This window comes from Nipponia nippon, unplaced genomic scaffold, assembly GCF_047370975.1.
Source record: "Nipponia nippon isolate SJK-2023a ecotype South Korea unplaced genomic scaffold, ASM4737097v1 scaffold_4, whole genome shotgun sequence".
In the NCBI taxonomy this organism is placed as follows: Eukaryota; Metazoa; Chordata; class Aves; order Pelecaniformes; family Threskiornithidae; genus Nipponia; species Nipponia nippon.
This window is the reverse complement of record NW_028262358.1, coordinates 116015595-116037965: the sequence shown is the minus strand read 5'-3', so window position 1 is coordinate 116037965 and position 22371 is coordinate 116015595. Positions and strand designations below refer to the sequence as shown.

The window sequence follows — 22371 nt, the reverse complement described above, 5'->3', positions numbered from 1 at the left end:
AAGTAACTTTCATAAACAGATACTTTAAGACTTTTCCAAGTGCTGAGCCACTATGCAGCACATAAATACTTCCCTTTTATTGCCAGTCTATCATAGTCAAAGCTCAAGTTTTATCTTAGCTGATTGATGGCTCCTTCTCCCTGTAGAGTTAATGTCCATCTGAAGCTGTTCTGAAGATCATTTATTTCTGTTTCTGCAATCAACAGGTTCTATAATAACTTTGTCATAAGTGTTGTCTTTCTGTGTTTAAGTTTGCAGTGGTTTTAATTTTTTATTTGGCTTTTTTCTTCAATTAATTACAGTAGCATTTAGCTCCACTTCACTAGAAACCCAGATTATGAATGTCAAATGTATGATTTAAGCAGCTTCTGAAACTTGCAAATTAGTTAAACTTTTCAAGCGTCACAAACAAGGAAAAGAAATCTTAGACTGGAAGGATTTTCCATTGTGGTTAGGGGAGAGCTGGGGGGAGGGCATTTGATTCCTGTTCTGGAAAATGTTGTATGCCCTGTTAAAACAACCTTGTTTAATAAGTGCTTGGTGAGAGTTCTCCATCATACTAGTGCTGTATAATTTGGAGCAAGTATCATAAGTTTTTCAGGTGAATTTTAAGGTTGTGTGTTTAAGAAATCTGAATGTCTTGCAACCTGTGTACTTGAGACATCACCTTATTACCTGCTTGTGACTCACCTTTCCGGCAGCAGACATAGCTGGAAAGAGGTAGCTTGTCTGTCTTGCCCCTCTCCTTGATTTGAAAGAGCTAAAAAGGAATATTTTTTGACATACTGCAAGGTGTTTTCATGTCATTCAACTGAAAGAAAAGCATTGAGAACTTTTCTGTGATATACTTTAAATCACTTCCCTAGCTAGAGAGAAGAAAATTGCAGTGTTGAATTTTGCAGATACTTGACTTGTATTTTTAGTAGTTTTAAGCATGTAGTGTGTGGAATAGACCTCTTAATGTTAACTGTCCTCAGGACAGGGAGAGTAATTGCAGTCACCTGACTTGTGCGAACAAGTTTATTCCATGTAACTTCTGTTCTTCTTCCTGCATTGCCCCTTCCAATCACATTTGCTCTTTTGATGCATCTGCATAGTTTCTGACCTTTTCACCAACGTTTTCAACTGCAGCTGATAGTTTCAGCTCGTGAGATACTTGACCAGTTCCCACCCACTGCATATTGACTCATATGCTATCAGGCTGGGAACTGCTGACCTCCCTTTGTGGATTGTAGTATTAGTTGTGTCTTTATTAAGTATATACACAAGTGTGCTTGTGCTTTCTTCAGATTTTTTGTGCCGACATACTACTTGAGTTTTTAAATTTTCACCCTTTCTGACATACTCCTTGAGTTAGTCTTCACATTTTCACCTGCCTTGATGTCTCCAAATACCTGGTACTCATGCATTGTTGAGTGCCTTAATGAGAACGACTACTTTATTCTTACTTTACCATTTCAGTTTCTTGTTGTATCAGTCTTTGTCATTTGTCTTATGCTAAGATTGAGAGCTCTTTGAAGCAGAGTCCTTCATACTTTAGTGCTTATTCAGTAATTAGCATAGGGAGCCTCTGATTTGATACTATAGCAAAACAAATAGCATGTGGTCAACTGTGCATTATCCCTGATTTACATATAGATGAATTATCCTGTATATTTGTGCAGCCGTAGCTCTGTGCAGAATTGGCTCAGGTCTGTGGGGGATTATTGACAGTAGCCTAAATCTGAATGGTAGCACTGCTTCTGGAAGTAACATGGACTGGAAGCAGCTGATGCACCTTGGAGCCTGACATAATGGGAACCAGAGACCTGAGCTGGCTGCTTACGGAGCCACTTAAAGTTTCTTTGCATTTTATTCCCCTGTGCTCCAGGTTCTAGATGGGATTATGAGTGAGGCCTCATTCCAGACATGATTATTATGTGGTTGTGGGGTTTTGTCCCAAAGCTAAAACTTGTTTTAGGCATTCTAAAGAGAGTTTTGCATAGACATCCAGGATAAGGTGGTGGGAGCCAGTAAGCTCGGGGGGAAAGAGGCTGCATGTATTCATTCAGGCATTTTGCATTTGCAGTATATTTCTTCATATTTTTTAATTCACTTTCTTCTATTATTCAAAATATCAAGTAAATAAAAAATATTTTAAATTTGGGTCAGTGTTACTTATCTTGCTTAATCTAAGTTCTTATCTGCAGGTTTAGAACGTAGTTTTCTTTTTTTCATGTGATTAAAATTGGGGCTTATGAAAGTGTATGACTGCTTTATTGCATGGAGGAGCTACATTTATTTTTCTGAACTACTTTGATTTGGTACAGTTTACATTAAAGTCAGGGTGCTGACGGCCCTTGGGTATCTTTGTGAAAGCTTTTTCTCTTAGTGAAGACAATGGAGGTTGGAATTCACAGGGAGCAAAGCAAGCGGTGGGTAAGTACGTGAAAGGAAGCAGGGGGGCGACGCGTAAGCGGGTAAATGGTTAGAGGGAATATTTTAGTTTGAGAATGAATAACCTGGAATTTAGATATCTAATCAGAAGTTTTGCTTTTAAGATCACTTCCTGTATTTTTTTAGAGGGTAATTCAAAGATCTGGGGTTTTTTTGTGTCCGAGTGTCCACAGTTATTGCTTCTGCCTACCCCCCGAGTTCTGCTGTTGATGTGCTGATAGCTGCTTTTACATATAAGTGCTCTTAAATTTTTGGCTTAAGTGAAAAGGTTGAAGAATTTGGCTTTAAATCCATTGTAACACAGATGTGTTAATGCCAGTCTTTGAACTAATTTTTGTTACAAAGCTTTTATTACTTTAATTTGAATTGTAAATAGCCTACTTTATTTCCAGTAGCTTAATTGTCATCAGTATAAAGTCTTCGGTGTTATTTTAGACTTTTTTTTTTACTTCCTTTGAAGGGCTGTGCTGGCCAACATTTAATGAGATATTAATGTCCAAGGCTAAGCTGCTGCTCTTACTGAATTAAAAATGAGGCTTATTGAATTAAAAGTCGTCTCTTTGAAGGTTTTTTTTTTCCACAATTGGCTGGTTTTTTCAGCTTTTAGGCAATCTGTGGTTAGTTTAAATACACATATTGTCCAAAGAGAACATCCTTAGAAAACAGCTGAAAGAATTGATAACAGCAATTTCTTTACGTGTCCATTCCTCTGCTGTAGACAGATAAAGTAGAAAACACATATGCTTCCCTACAGTAACTCTTTTAAAATATGTTAAAAGAAACGTGCTTTAGTGTTCTCTGGCTGTCCTTGAGTTTATGCAGAGTTTAAAGGCTCGAAGAATCAAGGTAGATTTTGAAGCAGACAGGCATATATTTGAAAGTTGTTTTTTTCACTGCCATTTTATGCTGGTGATATAGAGAAGTTGTGTGCTTTATCAGCAGCTTTCTTTTGAACAGCTAGGTATTCATAATGGAGTGAGAAGTCTAAAAATTCTGAATTTCTTTTTTGTACTACCTGTGATTCAATTCATTTCCTAAAGACTAGGTAGTTCCATTTCTTCATCTCTGGTTTTAGTACCCACTTTGAGAAGATGAGACTGTGTTGGTATTCCCTGGTTTCCTCTTGCCTGCTGGAGGAGGGAAAAAAAAAACCACCCAACCAAAAAAACCAGCGCTTGTTCAAAGGGTACTGGACTGTGAGGAAGAAGTCATGATGCTAGAAACTTCTGGGCAAGAGAATTACTGGCAGAACTTCAGGTTTTGTCTAGTGTTCTTGAAAAATGAATGTTATTGTAAACACATCTGCCATATTCAGGAGTAAAGAAAATGAAAGTAAATGCTCTGAGGAAGGGGATTGCTATATATCCAGAATTGCTAGGGGTGGGAGGAACTTCTCTGATATCGTGCTACAATAACATAAAATAAAACTGTTCCCTGGAAATTCTGTCCGAGTGACTTTTGTCATCTCCTCAGCCTCACTTTTAATGGGCAGGTGGGTGTGTATATACGTATGTACAAAATCTTATTCTTGGTATAAATTATATTGTTTATAAATCAGTTATGTTCCATGGGATTCCCTAAAATAGCATTCTTTTTAAGGTGGTATTAAAAATACATAATTAAAAAAAAACAAAAACACTTGTTTTTTACTTTTTTGGGGGGGACGGGGAGGAGATGTTCTGTTTCAGATTCTCTGGTAGCAGACAGGAAAGTGAAAATAATTTAGACATCTAAAGAAAACACCAGCAAAAAAAAAAAGTCTTGACTGCAATGTAGAAAGTTAATTTATGGAAATTTTTACTTGATTCTAGGCTTGTACATTCTAATTGTTCTGATTCTTGTTAACACATTTAAGAAAAGCTTGTTGACTCTATTAGAATGAAAGTTATGTTTCATTAATCATTACAATTGGGATAAATTATCCCTAGTTCCTGCTTGTGTGTAGATAAATTTTGGGTTTATATGGAGTTTTCATCTTCAGAAAAGACAAAGTTTTAAGTTCTTTTTTTTTTTTTTTAATAGCATACTGCTTAGAGAGCACTCAAGGTTTTTTTAAGCTTTTTAACTTCCTAAATAAAGCTTCTGAATAAGAGCTAACAATGAAGTAATGAAGGCTGATGTCTCAAAACAGCGATGCAGCAAATTAATGTCACGCTTCCGTATCGAAGTAGCTGTACAGTGTTATTACTCACAAAGTCTTTCGGTGTAGAATGGAACAGTAATGGTTAGAAATTTGTCTCATGAATTCCCCTAAACGTCTGTTACATCACCAGTAGCACTTGTTACGCTGTTACAGGAAGGTGAGGCTAACCAACTAGCTTAACAAGAAAAGTATAGATGTTAAAAATTAGAAAAAAGAGATTTGTCATGTGCATGTGCTAAGTAGTCAGCACCAATTAAATAATAAGCGTGTTTAGACAAGAACTGCAGTTCAAATTTCATTTCACAGCTTTGTTTTCAAACTTCTGAATATATTTAGTGTCTTCCTTTTTTTGTTTGTGGTATATTTATGCAGGAACATTGAAGTGAGAGACGCAGAATAATATATGCATGTCTAAGAGTGCGGTAGGGGGAAGGTCAAGAGTCTCACCAAACTAGATGGGATTACACCTAAACTATGTCACATTGGAGATTAAATGTGTACATTTTCTTGTATGAAAGACAGTTCCTCAGTTTGATTCGCAAGCAGTAAAGGACCAGTCAGCCCCTTTTTGAAGAATTACCTTTTTCTTTCAGCTCATTTAAATAATAAGCTAAAAAATGTATGGATAAATACTATTTTGATTGTTTTAATTAAGTTTTTAAAAATAATTTCCTGTTTACATAGACTCTCAGTGGACAAGTTTTTAAGGTATTTTTCTTCTATTTTGTAAAATTATATATAAACTTTTTATCTGCTGTCTCTTCTCTAGACTTTTATTTTACAAACTTCTGCAACATCTGTCACCCTGACTTCCTGTTCTGTACATTTCTTAGAAACTCTTTCCAGTGGATAATTTCTTACACGATTAAAAGATTTTGTTGAGAAATCTGCAAGTTATTTAGTATAAACCATATGCCCTACTTATGTTGGAATATATCACTTTAGCTCTTCAAATGGAGCAAACAGTGTAACTGTTATAAATAGTTATAAAATTTGGTTTCAGTACAGACACGTTGGTATTAATTTATGTGAGGCTGGTAGTTCTACCAGTATTTAACTGTAGGGATTAAAATTCTGAGCTTGAGGACACCTGACAGTAGTGTAGAAAAACTTGTGTTAAACAGTTCTGCCACTCCTGGAGCAAAGCTTGAACTCGTTGGGTGGGAAGACAGGCACGAGAGCCCGTGCAAGGAAGAGATAAGTTTCTTATGTGACGGAAGAGTTCATGTCTGGGGGGAACGACTGCAATTACCTGTTTCTTAGGGCATGTTTCATTCCATAGCTGGGAACAGAACCCAAGGTTCCTGAGTCTCGTTAGGCCAACGAACCATCACGTAGCTCTGAAACAGATGGCAAGATATGCTTCATTTTCCTTTGCTTTTCTTCATGGGAGGCGGTGTCCTGTTATGCTTGCTCTATATGGCCTGTTGCAAGTAGGTCTGTAATTTCCAAACTTGGTAGTGACTTGTGAGATGCTATCCAGCATAATTTTATATGTATTTATACATACATATCTCTCTATATCTATATGTGTGCTGTTGATAAAAACCTAGGAAATTCCTTTCTCCTCTGTGCATGCTTCCAGAATACTGATATTTCTACTGAAAAGAAAGTAAGAAAAGCATTTAGTCAGTATTGCGTATTCAGTTGTCAGCTCTTATGATCACCTTGCCCCTTTGTCACTTTGCTGAGTATATGGGGTTTTTTTTTGCCCTTGCTACATGCTGCAGAAACCCTACCTTGAAATATCCTGGTTTCCTTTTTTTCATTGTTGGTGTCCTCAGCACTGGTAGGATTGCTTCTCAAACTTAGAATACAAAGTTCACAAGGAAATAAAACACAAGAACATTAAGATCCAGAGTGATTGCTGAGCCAGGCCAACTAAATTGGCAAACTAAATTTGTTTTTGTTAGAGTATTTGAATGCATGAAGAATCATATGGTGCAAAAATATAGCTCAGTCTGAGGATGTGAGTTAAGAAGCCTGAAGTACAGCAGTTGAAAAATTATTCACTTGCCGGCAAAAAGCTTGAATTGGTTTTAGAACATTGTATTTTAATGCAATGAAAACTGTTAAATACTTACTGGGGGAAGATGTTATGCTTTTGAGATTATAACCATGGAAATATGTGTTAGAACTTAAAATTGGTTGCCGAAGTGTTTTCTCAGAAATGCCTAACACCTTGTTTATTCGGACTGCTTAAGGAGCAGTGGACATTTTGGAGTGTTTGGTTAAGTCTGCAGTTGTATTACTGTTCCATATGGTCCTCAGAAAATGTTACCTCTTTTCAAAACACAGCATACCTGTAGAGTTTGAATTACTTGGGAGCAGCAACTTTTATTAACCGGTTTGGTAGTAAGCAAACCTTTGGTTCCTTGATGCTTCAAAGAGGTATGAGAAGATGCATCTAGCCAAAGGCAGCTTTAATCAAGCAAATGCCTTGTTTTCCTAAAATGTTACACAAAATGTTTAGTATTTTGTAACTAACTTGTGTACAAAACAGTTCAGTTGTAATTCTAGTAGTTGCCTGTTCAGCTGCTCAACAGCTTTTGTTACCTGGATGCACTATTGGCTGGCCTCTAAAGTAAAATAAGGACGTTTTAGGTGATTTGACAAAATATTCTAGAGTAGAAATCTCTATATACAGCCCTGAACTGCAATACTTCATAATAGAGGTTTGGGGATTTGCAGTTTAGGCTTCTTGTATGGTTTTCCCTTGTCCTTTGTTATAAATCTTTACTAGATTTGTGTCTAACGTTTTAATTCGTGTTAAAATATTATTTTTATTTAGTAGTTTCAAGCTGGCTGTCCATTTGAAATGTTTTTGGGTTTTTGCTGTGTTGTTTTTTTTTTTAATATCTAATCAAGTGTCTGACATGACTTTACAAGACTTTAACTTAATGGAGGGCTGGCAGAATTGCTATGTATTGTGTTCTAAAATATAGCCATTTTTGTGTTCTTGAATTAGTTTAACTTGCTAATAATGCTAAATCTCTGCCATAAGCATATCATACATAAGATAAATGCTGCAGAAGAGCCACCCCTGTAGAGAACTACTAGAAAGGTATTTTTCATTAAAGTCATTCAGCAAAATAAAGAAAGAGACTGAAACATTTGCAATGTGAACGGCAGCTTCCCTTTCCTTCCAGTCACAATACTGTAATTGCCAGGTGTTTTGTGTTGAATTTCTGGCCTAGTACCACAGCTTCAACTGCAAAACGCGTCCTTCATTTCTTTGTCATGATGGTTAGGGTATTCACCTGGGAGGGGATGGATAAGATTTGGATTTCTTAATGCAGAAAAAGTGTTTTTCCTACTTTCTGGTCAGCTGGTTTAACCACTTTTGATGTATAAAATGAAGTCATATCTTTCTCTTTTATGTTATACTTTTCATTTTGTTATTATTTTTCTCCAACTCTATTTTCAAAGCAGCGGCTGATCTTTACTCTTGCAAGAAAATGGTTAGAAGCTTATTTCTGGCAGGATTCAGGGTTATTGGAGAGAGTACTTGTCCCTAGATCTGGATCTGGGTGCCTGGATTCCAGAAAATGGTATTATTTTAAGCAGTGTTTCTTGTGGTAATCCTATATGACTATCCAGTCAAGAGTCTGCCGCCTGAATTTTGTCCTGAGTTATGTCAGGATACGGTTTCATGTTACTGGTTTATCATCTAGCTGCCACTAAGCAGGTACTCCTACTGAACCTTGCTCCAGACCACTTTCTCCTTGTTGCTTTCCCCGTGTCAAATCTAGTGGCCTCGCTGCTGTGGTGTTCTAGCCAGTTCAGCTGGCTGATCTGGTGAAATTCTCATGCGTGAAAAAAGAAGGAAAAAACCCTTCTGAATCAAGCCTTTTACCTGATGATTACCAAGTTCATTGCAAGGGGAGCGGTAAAAGCTGTTGGGGGAAGGATGGATGGACTGTCCTGTTCGTCAGTAGCTGGCTAGGTGTGCTTGGCTCTGTCATGAACTCCATTTTTTGGTTTAACGTTGCAGCATTCAGGACTGAGGATTGTCTTGTGGACATAGCATGAGGTAGTAGTAAAATACAGCAGATATGAGAAAACTACTCTTACTAGGAGTTTTGACAGAGTAAAGGAAGGTTTTTGTGTAGGCCTCTAGATTTCAAATAAATTATTTTGTAAATTTCAGGGCGGGAGAGAAAGAGTTTAAACTTTAGGAAGAAAGAATCTACTGAAAAAATACAACTTTGATTTTACTTTGTGTTAAAAACTCGTTCCTAATGCTGTGATGAAAGAGGGACTAATATATGCTGGTATGCTGCATCCAGTTTCTGTGCAAGGAGAAAAAGATGAGAATTTTCTATTGGTACGTCAAAGGGGAAAAGTTCATGGATATGCTTAAGCCATTCTACCTATTTAACAGCAGCGTGTGAGGAATTGTTATACCTAAAGACTGCATTGGTGTGTAGTATCCATTTGTGCATAATTCAGGGGCCCTGTGGGATGATATGATGTGTATCAGAAGTGTGGAACCGTTGCCAGCTTCTCTTAGTCGGAAAGGTTTATTAGCATTCAACTCCTGAAAACTAAGATTGGATCTAGCAACTAATCCCAAAAGCAGGTAGGTGGTAAATGGAGAAAGAGGAGTCTTCAGAGTGATTGTGGGGGAGAAAAAAAAACCAAGAAAAATCAACCAAAACAGGAAAAAAATGTAAATGTTGAGCATTATGTTTCATAGGCCTCTTTTTTTATTTATGAATTATTCCAGATGACAGGGAAAGAAAAAAAAAAAGAGACATTCTTTTTCGCTTTTTTGAATGTTCTGGATTTGAGGTAAGAAAAGTATATATTAAAAATGTTTCTTTCTGGAGCATATGAATTAGGTGAATGTTGGCATTGAATTAGAGAAAATAAAACTTCCTGGTAATACAGATGATCCTAACCAGTTTCTCCTTCAGGCAGAGGGCATGTCTTTATATGTAGTAGATCTAGCTTGGTTGTCATTATTCTGGATGTTTTTGTAGTGATAGGGCTATCACTTTGGAAGTGTTTTCTTCAGTCTGTAAACTGATCTGTGAAACATGTATTCATGATATGGGCAGGATTTTGCAGGCTGCTCTTTTTAATGGAAACAGAAATGGAGACCCTCTTTGCTACAGTAAAAGGACTGTATTATTTCTCTTGCTGCTGATAGCAACAGATAACACTAACTTAAATTTCATGTTTGTAAGAAGGGGGGCAGTGAGCAAAATCAATGTTCAGTGTACTGAAGTTTATTCACAGTTTCAGAAAACTTCAGTTTAATCTTAGAGTTGACTCTGAACTGCTCAGGAAAAAAAGGAGTTAGCTGTACTATTACCCTGATTCTTGGATTGTCTTTTGTTAGAGACTTGGAAGTGTGTGTGGCCATGTTTTTGAACTCTGCTGAATTGTGAAAAATAAGCATTTGGTATTAGGTATTGCAGCACCAAAAAAAACCCAAACAAAACCACTACCACCCCCAAAAAAACCGCACAACCAGAAAACTGAAAACATCTTTCAAGCTTGTTTGTTTTTTATCTAACAGTGATTTGGGTGGTGTTTATGGTAAAAATAGTTTGGCAAGCATTAGCTACAAATTTTGTTTAGAGATACTGTTAGAACAAAACCACCTTTTGAGACAGAAGTATCTAATTTACTGTTTGAGTGTAATTGGAGCTAAAGTGCATGACTTTAGCATGGGGAGTGGCTCTTTCCAGAGACTGTAATATCCAAGTTTAGCAGTCTTCAAAATTTGAATTTCTGATTTTTTCTTTCTAAATAATTCCTTTTCTACAGTTAATTTTTCTATGTGCATGCACAAAGATTCGATTATCCCTCAGAGCAAATAAAAAAAGAGCTTTTCACATAAATTATAAATAATCTATTCTTTAATTCATTTGAAAAAATGTCTTTAGCTTTTTTTAAGGATACATGAAAATCTGCTTTCAGTTTTTAAAAGAATAAAATCAACCTAATGGACTTAAATGTCAGCATCACTGGAAAAAGATCAAGGTGTTGATTCCCCGCACCCTGTAATTCACTGTGAAACTAAATTTGCTCTTCAGTAGCTCACTGAAATTGTTGGGAGTTGGTTTCAGAATCCATCTTAACTAAAATATTGTTCTTTTCTGAGGGAATATTTCTTTGAGCTATGAAATTTCTTCCTCAAAAGTACAGAGACACTCAACCTCAGAAGTTAACGGCTTGTAATGATTATAGGGCAATAACAATATTTTGAGAGTAGAATTTTGAGAATAGAGCATCTATTGCCAGGTAATTAACACCTTTCCAATGCTAAGAAAGAATGGAAAAATTTGCTTGCGCCAGAATATTAAAAGCACAAGATTGTTTCTTTGCCTAGCTTTTGAGTATTTTTTGAAAAGAGATCTTAAAGTGTTAGCAGCTGCATGGAATAACTTCATTTTGTTTTATTTGTTAATGTAAACAGATGGATTTACTAGGTGAAATTAGCTCCTCGGGAGAGACTGGTATTGGGAGGAAAACTTTAATTTTACTTTGAACTTGAATAACTTCACCATTTTACCCTGCTGCATCTCCCTGTTGAGAAAGAAGGGAAGGGGAGAAACAACTCTGAATTTCCCTTTTTAATTTGTTTTTCTAAGCTTGTCATGGCTTTGAAAATTCCTTGTGGAAACCATTTTCTCAGGAAAGAATGCACACAGTGCGTTGTGTCTGTGTGCTGTGGAAAAGGAGGTGGTTTGTTGCAGCAGCAACTCTTGCTTTAGCAGTACACCTTTCATATTTATGACAAAAAAAAAAAGACAGCACACAGAGAAGGAAGAGTGCTATTTCCTGGAAGAAGGCACAAGAAACTGTGATAATGCAGTCAGATACTAGATTTTAAAAGCAACACATTGCTAGTAGCTTTTGTCACCCGTCTTGTGAGCTTTTCTTTGTTTGCTGCTAAGTGTAGTTGGCAACGTTGTGTACAATGGCTCATCTCCTTTCCAAAGGATATTGTATGTCCAAATCTTTAATTTCACTTTTTTTGCATTTATTGCAAATGTACTATTGGTCATTGTTCTCACAGTGAGTGATACCCATCAGGATATATGAAGTTTAAAATTTTTAAATCTCTTGGAATTTCTTGCATGTTATTATGTATTAGCATGGTTCATTAAATTGGTCACTAGCTGTATCTGTTCACAAAATCTGAACTCATGTTCAGCCTAGACTGAGTAGCAAATTTTGTGTGTGCTTTCAATTATCAAAAATCTTGTGGAGTATTACAAACTCAACTTTTGAAAATATATTTGGCTAATGGTTCGCTTATTTTTTTTTTTTTTCCTCCTACAGGTTCGATCTGTGGATGAGATGAATCATGAGTTTCAAGCTCTTGCCCTAGAATCTCGGGGAATGGGAGAGGTAATTATTGAGGACTGAAAATCCAGTTGGTGGTTTAGAAATGTTAATACAATTTAAGAAGTCTGAAATAACGCGACATGAAGCAAAGAGCTTCTCTTAAGACCAAATTGATTTTTCAGGCAACTGAAGATTTCTGTTCTAAGGTGAAGATAAACTAAGTACTTTGCAATAACACTGGGATGGTTATTGACTGGATCTACTGTGTTGCTGTGTCAGTCTTCTTAGATGACTGATACTCTTGGGGAAGTAGCAGGGTAATTTGTTTGAAAGTTTGTGCAATTCTATGAAATGAGGCATGTTTTCAGTGTCACTGTACCTAAGCTAGTGAAAAAATTGCTTACTACCTCTGAGAAGCCATGGAGACTGGGATCTGAAAAAGGTTTGGCTCCAGAAAAAGTGAAACTGGCATACACTGGCAGAAATGTGTGGTAACTTACTATTTTTTTTACTGGCAATTACTCCTTAAAAGAAGATTTTATCCAGGGTGAAGAGTGCTATTGTATAATTTAGCTAGAGCGAAGGACTTTTTTTTGATTGGTTTGGGGTTTTTGGTGGGTTGGGTTGGTTTTTTTTAAGTCTGTACTTTTTTGGGGGTGGGGTGGAATAAAGATCATGGAGGATGACTTAGCTCCTTCAAAAGCAGTTCCCTGAACTGTTTAGAAAGTAATCAACATGGATTAGTGTTACTTGCCCTGACAGGACATGGTAATGAAATAAGTTCAAGTTGAACCAGGATTTCAAGTGCTGATCCTGTTGTCTTGCTGGATATTTACCTAATTCAGTTGATAATTGAACCAGTTACAATATTTCAGCTTAACTTTCTTAAAAAGGGTGATAGGACTGTGATCTCTACAGAAACCATAACTTACTGATGAAAAACAAATGCCGTGTTCTAGTTGCTGAACATTTCTGGGCTGACACAAGGCTATTCTTACTTGATTTTTTTTTTTACTTTAATGAAGCATTTAACCAATCAGTTGGCTTTTCAGCAATTTTTGCTTCATCCAGGGTTCCATGTTGACTTTCTTGAACCATCTGCCATTTGAAAAAACAGTAATAGATGAAGCCCCGTTCTTTAGAAGTCTAAGTAGCCACATTGGATATGCTTGCTTTCCCCCCCCCACTCTTAAAACTCCTTTTGAAAAGTGAAGGTGTTAGTAAGGTATCCGTGGCAGAGTTGATGGGTAGAATTTGTATTGGTGTTTATTCTTTTGCCACCCATGAAGTACTCTGAAACGTTGAAAGCAGTGTAAGTAAAGGATGACACAAATGTCTGGGAATTAAATTGAGGTATATACGACTGCTCATACAGATCTTTGTTTTAGGTTATCTCAGATTGAGGGAGATACTTCTGCATGATTATGATTTTGTTTGTTTGTTTTCATAGTATTCTGTGTATCTATGAAGATGTTTTTTTTTAAAAAAAAAAAATCCATACACACAAAAAGCCAGAGTTCTGCTATAGTAATACAGCATCAGAAATTGATACTATATTGTGACCCTGCACTTATTAGGTTATTATGTCTTTCATTTCAGTGATGTCTTTCAGGTATCTTGAGGTAATACCGGATCACGTAGCTAGGTTGACTTACTCAGTAATTTTCTTAATGTATTGCACAACAATGAAGTAGTTCTGGAATAGATTCCATGGCTGTTTTAGCCTTCTTTTTGATTATAACCTTCCAAAATATTAAAGAAAATGTCCTCATAAATACCCTTGTAAGCTAGAATTGGTAGTTGTATGTGCTGCCCTCTGTCTACTTTGAGAGATCTGAAAGCGAGGTCATGTCAAGCGATCTGCTTCTAGCTATTGGGAGGTTGTTCTCTTCCTCATTTTCCCTGTCTGAATAGATTTTTCTCTGAACTGAAATTAATTTTTTGTTCATAATTCTAATCCTTCTTGGTCTTTTTTTTCCCCCGACTGGGAATCAATGCTTGACATTAGGAGGCTGTTAAGTCTTACTTTTCACATCATTGCTAAAATCAAGACTGTCTGTGAATCCTTAAGCAAGTATCTCTTCCATGTGCTAATGTAAAGCAATATAGTATGAAATCTGTTTTCATTGTACCATAACACATTTTGGAAATAATACGTACTGGAAATCCTTCTGTCAAGCTATCCATCAGAGCTGTATTCAGATGGAGTCTGGTATCAATCGGTATTGGGAATAGGACAGCATAACATGAGCCAGATGTACGGTTTCCTTGATCTCTTTCTGTCTTGCAATTCTTTGTTAATTTATTCTGTAAAGAAACAGACTACAAGTTTTATTAGCAAGAGATCTGCTGTATTGCAGGCATCTTTCTATAAATGTCTCCTAAAATTTTAGCTGCTAGATTGGTTAAGCACAGATGATGCTTCTGGCTCCAGCTCCCAAAAGCTATCGTGACCCTTAAGGTCATGATAATATTCTGAAGAAATACTGACACATGGTGCTATTCCTCTTCTCTAGGCATCTGTTGTTTGCTATTTCAGGGCCAGCATAGTGGGCTTCAGGACCTTTAGTGTGACTTAATACAGGCATACATAAAATTAATTGCCAAACAGAATATAAAACTAAATCTTTTTTTGATAACGTTTACTCTTATAGAAACTTACAGGGTGAGAACGCACACAAATTTCATGCTAGGGACAATGTATCCATTTCTGGTGTCAAAACTTCATTCAGAGAAATTGTAGAAGGCTCTGTAGGCATAACTTCTGATCTTAAAAAAAAAAAAAAAAAATCCTTAATTCAAGAGCCAGTAATCAAGACTGTGCAGTTACTTATCAGAGAGCTGGTTAAGAGGCAGCTTTAGCATAATTGGTTATTATCTATGCATAGAAAAGGGCTTTGTTCATCTGGCAGAGACATAACAGGGATCAGTGCTGATACTAAAAAAGACACTTTTTAGTGTACTGTTGGAAGAGCTTAGTAAGAAATACAGCAATCTTTTCTATTATTTTGAATCAGGATTGGATGTATCTTTAAAGTTTCTTTTTTATTGGATTAAATGCAGGAAATATTGAGCAAAACTCACATTATCAAGGGGTAAAGCACAATGATTTTAGCTACTTGGTTTAATTTGTGATGACTTCTTGATTAAGTCTTTTTCAGTAGAACTAATCAAGTGGGGTTTTTTCTTGTCTGTTAAACACACTCGTTTTGTTTTTCTGAAAAGTACTTTTTTTTTTTTTGAGTTCCACAATGAAATAGCTGACAGCTGCTAGGATTTCTCATTTATACGGCAATCCAAAGCTAAAACATCGCTTTAAAAAGAGCATAGTGTATGTCATATCTATCATCTGTCAAAAATAAATGATAAATCTAAATCACTGGCCCTCAGGGAGGTGCAAAATTGTAAACTTTAAAAAATTCCATTTATTTAAATATTTGAGGGATGACTTTGCTGTCTAGAAATTTGAACAAAAAAAATTTTCTGTAAAACTGTTTGATCTTCAATAGGATACAGCTTAAATTTATCCTCTTGAGGTACAGATGATGTATTATGTTTTGTGTTAAAGATATTCTGTATTCTTTGTGTACCAGAGTACATGAAGACCACAAGCAGTTGAATATATCTGTTTGGAATTTGAGAGTATGCAGTAAAAAAACCAACCAAACAAACAAAAAACCAAACCAAAGCATACCTACGAAAATCCCCAAACAACAAGAAACCCCCCAGCACCACCACCAAAATCCCCCCATACCAACCTGTAGTTTTGCAGTGAGGATTACTGCTCCTTTGTACCAGCAGACAGGTTTTTTCCTCTGATAGGAATCCTGCGGATGAGTTTTGAAATCAAAACCGGTATTGCAGTGCATTCTGCTCTAGATTCGCTTATTGTTCTTAACGTTGTGTTCTCTGAACACCTGTCTGATAGTGGAAGTTACTAATTTCAGGGTAAGCATACTTTAAGGCGATGCTCATTTTATGACACCCAAGATATTACTTGATCTGTTGTATTCCGACAAGCTTGTGTTAGGTGGTGACACCTGAACTTTTGTATTCTCATAGCTCTTATCTCAGCTGTACACATATTTGAACTTGTCTTAGACTGCATTTAAAATTTAAAAATTTATTAAAATTTATTCTCTTTCTCAAAACGAAGATTTCATAGATACCATGAAATGCTTGCTTTCTGTTCTACCACTATCCTACAAAATGAAAAATAATCCGTATTGCAAACCTTTCACAATATAAAGCTAAAAAGAATGAGTAGATTGCATAGGCTGATCTGAAATGTATAATCTTTTGCTTTTAGTTGAGCCACAGTTGTAAGATTCCATTAATCTATTTCTCTGTCCTCTGATGGCTAACTGCATCCTTTAAATTTGGGGTAAACCTAATATCCTGGTGCTCCCAAAGTATGTTTGGTTGACACCTGGTGATGATTCTCCCATGCATTGAGAAAGTGGGTTTCTCTGTCAGGGCAGGTCATAACAGTATGACACTCTGGCAAGCGTAATACTTTCCTAGAGTTTTGTTGAGTTTTGGCTGTTTATCACCCTCCACCCCAAGTCCTTCTGGGTTAATGAATTTATGTAAGGAACCCAGGGATTTCCGTAGGTTAGCTAGTCTAAATACTTCTGTTTCTGGTAAGAACTCCAGGCAGCAAACAAAACCAGCAATCCTTAAGTAACTCCAAAGGAGCTCTTGTCACCTCTGTTTCAGTGTTAATATTGTGGTCTGTTAATGGCAATCTTATCCTCTTCTTAAAGCTGTTTTCACGAGCTCTTTCAATGCTACATTAAGAAATACCTAAAAAATACTTTTTTGTTAGTAATTTCATTAAGGCCCATACTGAGCAACTGTGAAGTTCAGAAGTTTTAGCCACTTAAGTAACAGGAGAATCAAAGCTCCAGAATGTATTTGTTTATTGCAAACAAAGCTTTATCAGAATACATATGGGTTTTTTTCTAAAATCACAAAATTTAAAATTTTAAACTGCACATTACATTTTGCAAAATTTTCATGGATTACAATTCTGTCTTCAGAGCTCTTCCCTATTTTTATTGCAAGTTGATTTCATTGTAGTTTCGGCTGATGGACCTTGTAAAGCACATAATATACATATTCAAGAGAAAATGTGGTATGCGGAGTTTGGCAGTTGCACTGCTACTGATGGAAAAAGTTAGAGGAATAAAGTAAAAATTGTAAAATAAAAGTAAAAAGAATGCGGACATTTGAGGTATTTTTGTTTCTGCGGTGCTTCTGTTATGTCATGCTAAGTCTCCTGTCCTCGAAGACAGTGCAAGAAGTGATACTGATCTAATTTGAAACTTTCTGCTTTAGAAGTAGTAATGGAAAAAAAAAAAATCATACAGCTAAATGAAATCATTGGCGTGTGGAACTTCAAATTTGAATGTCACAGATTTGTAACAAGCCAGATCCCTATGGTCGAAAGGAGCTGACTTGTCACCATGTGTTAGTCGCTTTCTGAAATTTGGAACATGATGCGTTTCGGAGTGAACAGAACTTTACAGTGAACCGCTGCTGTTTCTGGTTATCGTGATAGTATTAAAGGCCAAGCTTTTGAGCCAACATGGAAAGAAGGCAGTGTTAGTTAAAGTTTCTGAGAGGATTGACTCCGTTTAACACAGGGATTAATTTGACTAGCTTTTTTCACAGCTGCTTCTGTATTCTGTATCTCCCTCATAACTTCAGAATCTCACTCTTGTTGGGGTCACTTGAGCAATTTCGTTACACAGCATCACCTTCAGTAACGGAACATAACTTTTAAGTGTTTTATAATTATTCCTTGGAAACGTGTGCTTTGTAAAGATGACTCTGGTATCTAAAGTGAATTACTTGCACATCCTCTTAATAGGTTTGCTATTTTTTGCCCATTTATAAGCATATTTTAAATAAAACCATTCTCTCTTTTGGAACAGCTTTTACCTGCCAAAAAGTTTTGGGAACCTGATGATGCAGCAAAAGATGGACAAAAAGGGATATTCCTTGGTGATGAGTGGAGAGAGACTGCATGGGGAACTCCTCGTAAGTGATTGATGTCTATGTATTGAAAAATCAGTCGTGTTTACTAAATGTTATTTTGAAGTAAATTAGTATTATAAATTTTAATTGTGTATTAGATTTGATTTTCCTTTAATTTTAATTGTGAAAATGTATACTGCACTGGTGGTTGTGTGCCAATAACACTTTTTGAAACTGGGATTTGGCATTTTTTATTTAAGTTCATTTTGGTTTTGTTTAACATTGCCTCTGTAATGAAATGAAAAACATTACAAGTTGTATTTAAAAAATATAATAGTTTTTTTTATTTATTTGTTTTTAACAGACCATTCTATGTCCCAACCTATTATGGTACAGAGAAAGCCTGGACAGGGTTTTCATGGAAACAGTGAAGTAAATGCTGTATTGTCTCCACGATCAGAAAGTGGTGGCCTTGGAGTGAGCATGGTAGAATATGTGTTAAGTTCCTCTCCAGCTGATAAATTGGATTCCCGGTTTAGGAAAGGAGCTTTTGTAAGTAATGCAGTGTGTAAGCTTTCCTAGTTCCCTTCTATGGTCTTACTGTCTTGTATGGTTATATTTTCTATTCTATTTGTCCGTTTTCCTTTTTTAACTCTTCTCTTTAGAAGGAAGTGTGTAGTTGCTATCTGTCTGTCTTCCTTGGTTGGAGGGGGCAGAAGAGGGAAGTGGTTTGGGAATCTTGACTAAATAGCTGTCTTAAAGTACTTTCCTAATACCTTTAAATAAAGGTAGGAAAAAGATTGAAAATAGCTTAATTTAAAATGTGTGATGGGCTTTATTCTAGATCTTCCTACTCTGTTTCCATATGGGTTTGTTTTGTACTAGATGTTTTAACTGTATAAAATAAACTTTATCTAATTCAAAGTGTTACTGCTTTAACAGCACCGCTATAGTTAAGGTTGAGTTAGCTCTTCCATTATAAATCTTGGCATTCCTTTTCACATTTTGGCAGTTATTAATTGCATGTGGTTGAAACTTGATGACCAAGTTACCCACCAAATGCAATTTCATTGAAAACAAACTGTTTGTATTGTTTACGTGCACTGTAGTGTAGAATTAGGTCACCTTGTGGTGCTCCTATTGTGTTCTGTTCAATATTCAGAATCAAACAGATTCTTTTTCCTCAGGGCACTAGAGATGCTGAAACAGATGGACCTGAGAAAGGAGATCAGAAAGGCAAGGCTTCTCCATTTGAGGAGGACAAAAACAGAGATCTTAAACAAGGAGATGATGAGGATGTTACTAAAATAAATGGCAGAGGTTTGCCAAATGGAATGGATGCCGATTGCAAAGATTTTAAGTAAGCTTTTAACTGTTTCTCAAGAAGACGAGCATGTCTCTTAAGGGCATTATTACAGTTCTGGTTTGTGTGTCAGCTTTAAACATTACCCAGCTGCAGACTGATTCTTCCTACCTCACGTCCTCCCTTTCCCACTGTGCCACATGTTTCTTAGGATGTCATTAATGTGTGTGTCACTTCTCATGAGACAAATTCATCTTAATATAGTAATTATTGAAAGTAAATGGGTACCTTCAAAATGTGGTGAATTAAAGAGGGATGAAAACTTAACCCTTTTAATTTCAAACTAAATTCCTTTCTCTCTCTGCTTCTTTTTAATACTCTAACTTTTGCATCTGATTGTTGTTGTAGAGAGTAAGTCCCACAGACTTTTAATTTTCCTTCTAATTTTGCTAGTGGATACCACAGCCTAACACAATTATTTCCCCACAAAAGTCTTTCTAGAAACCCTTTACTTGACTAAGGAAAAACAATGTATTTCCCTGTTCACATAGTTAAATGTCACCTATTCACAGTATAGAATGGTGTTGTGGTTTGGTTGTTTTCTCAGGGGAAAAAAAATTGGACCAAGCACAAGCCTTTGAACAGTGAACTCCTATATGACAGCACAGCCAGCTTGTTTTTTCCTAATACTAAACTGCATTTTAAATTGAGTATTTTTAAAGGAATAATCTTCGCTTTTAAATGACTGTGGTGCATTTGTAACTGTCATACAGAAGAATTAACAAGATCAGAAAACTAGAGTGCTGCTCATGAATTGGTATTAATGCGATGAATGTGACCCAATAGCTGTGGTTTCATTAGTTCATAATTGAGCAAGTATATTAAAATGCATGTTTGAATCCCATACGTAAGTATTTCATACCCTTTAAAAAAATGTATTTACCTGAGGCTAAGGAGGGATTCAAGTCTATCTTTCAAGATGTATTATTGAAAAGAAGATGATATTAAGCACATTAGAGAGCTCAGTTTAGCTCCTTTCGGATGCATGCTGCAATATGCACAATAAACAAAGTTACTTTCAATATTATATGTAGAAAATGCAGAATAAATTTTGTCCTGCTTTTCTTTACCAATATCTATTTCAATTTTTAAATAGTTGCTTGCAAAGTACCTTTTGTATTATTTAAAGAGAGAAATTATTAAAAAATACACAAGTGCAAAAAAGCATCCAAAGCCAGTAAACCTCTCAAAAAAATAAGGCCATCTAATTTAAATGGGCTGTATAAAGTGGTGGCATAAAGCCCTCCAAACAGAGGTTTATAATTGAAGTATTGACACAACTTTAACTATAGCAACAGAACAGCACCAATATAAGGAGCAACCTTATTAGGTAAACATAAGTATTGACAAAGAATCTTTGTCCTGTCCTCCTCCTTGTATTTTTATTGTACTTACAGCTTTTTTAAACTAAAATATGTACTGAAATAACTGCCTCTTTGCCTTTTGTTCTTCACTTTGTTGATACTGTATGTCACTTGAGAAGAATAAGGAATATTAAATGGCTTCCATCTCAAGTTTTGTATGTTTAGCCATGAGGACATGGTTGCTAGCTAGGATACTTAGATGGTAGTCAATATGTTATAGATGGTCATCAGGAGGATGGTTGTTAATTCAAAAAAACCTAGTGTAACTGCTTTATCTTTGAAGTATTTTGTCCGTAGTAGATCATACAGTATTGTTGAATAAACTTGCTGAAAGACTGCTTTCTAGCTATACAGTCTTTATAGAGTTGCTATCAGCAAATACATAAGTACTAGCAGTTTTCTTTGCATTAATCTTCTGCTTCAGTGAGGAACAGATGCTTCAACTTTGGAGCCCTGAAGAGTGAGGAGAACAGGTAGTACTAAGACTGTCTCTATCCTAGAATTAGCAGTATACCATACTGGTCTGGCAGAGTACTGCTGGAATAAATGTCGTTTCATCCTGCAAGATGGCATTTTGTACTTGAGCCCAATTTCCACAAATAAAGCAAACTTAACTGGAAGTTGTGTTTCCTGAGAAACAACATATAGTTACTGAGTTCTGCCAACACAGTCCTGTTAAGGGATCATAGATTCTCTCACACAACTCCTTCCTAGTAGTTGACTTATTTTTACTGGCAAAAATTTGTAGTCTAAACAATGTGGCCTGACACAGAAGGTGGGGTACCACTCCAAATTAAGGTACCCTAAATCTAACCAAATACAGGGTTGGGATTCTGTTTAGGATGTGAATCTGTTGACATCTCACTTCAGCTGTTTGCCTGTAGGTGTTTATAGGTGCACAGAGATCCCCCCGTAGTCAGTGGGGATGTAGTCTAGACAGCCGGGAGAGATGAGAGAACAATTCAACTTTTACTCTAAAGTAAACACCTAGTGACTGGTGAGTTGAGTTGCTGTCTAGGCTCTGTCAATGGTATTGACTAGATTTTCATCCCCTCTGATGGGAATTTAAACACTAGTGCACCTAGAGGTGCATAAGTGTAGCTGTCTACATCTTGGTTGTCACTAGCCCTTCATATTTGGAAACTAAACTTTGAGGGGTTTGGCATAGTAAACGATTTCCAGCTCTGTATCTCTGTCTTAGTGTCAACAGAAATCAAACACCTGCGTTGTGCTCCATCCTAAAGATTTTCTTTTGGAACAACAGGCTATATTTATTCTTAGGGAAACTGAGATGGAACCAATGAGATTATATTAGGAATGCTTTTTTTACTGCTGACCAATCATCTGGTGTAGTGTAGTCTGTTAAATGACTTGTGTGGGAAATGAAATGTTTTAGTCAAATGCTAAATGAGGTAGTTATTAGTCCATTTTACTTAAGGTAAAAAAAGTATTGTTTGCTTTTGAGATGTGAAAGATACTTGCTATAATGTGTGTTTGTCTTTTCTAGTTGAAGTTTTATTGTCTCTCTCTCTCTCTCTCTCTCCCCACTTTGGCATGAGATGCACTTAGCTATTTCCTTTTTTTTTAAATTTCTCTTCAATACGTTTTCTAATAATTCCTGTTGCATCCAAAATGCAATAAAGAGTCATTCCAAAAGTTGCAGGTGACCACAGTTCACTCCATTTCACTGAAAACAGCCTCAAAGATTAGTTTGTTTTTCTCGCAGTGATTTGAAGAGCTGTATAGTCTTAAAGTTTAAAAAAAAAAAAAAAAAAGAA

At 36.1% G+C, this 22371-nt stretch overlaps 1 protein-coding gene across 13 annotated transcripts in view; it reads left to right on the top strand.

Annotated features, from left to right (window-relative positions):
• Positions 1-22371, top strand: part of PUM2 (pumilio RNA binding family member 2) — a 71638-nt gene that overhangs the window by 11214 nt on the left and 38053 nt on the right. For 11 of the 13 annotated variants that reach the window (XM_087773548.1, XM_087773549.1, XR_015707996.1 and 8 more), the window contains 4 exons: positions 11879-11947; positions 17824-17929; positions 18231-18418; positions 19054-19226. In XM_087773548.1, coding sequence (XP_087629674.1) covers positions 11897-11947; positions 17824-17929; positions 18231-18418; positions 19054-19226 — 518 coding nt within the window. In that variant the 5' untranslated portion in view covers positions 11879-11896. The other 2 variants (XM_087773547.1, XM_087773553.1) reach the window with 2 other exon arrangements.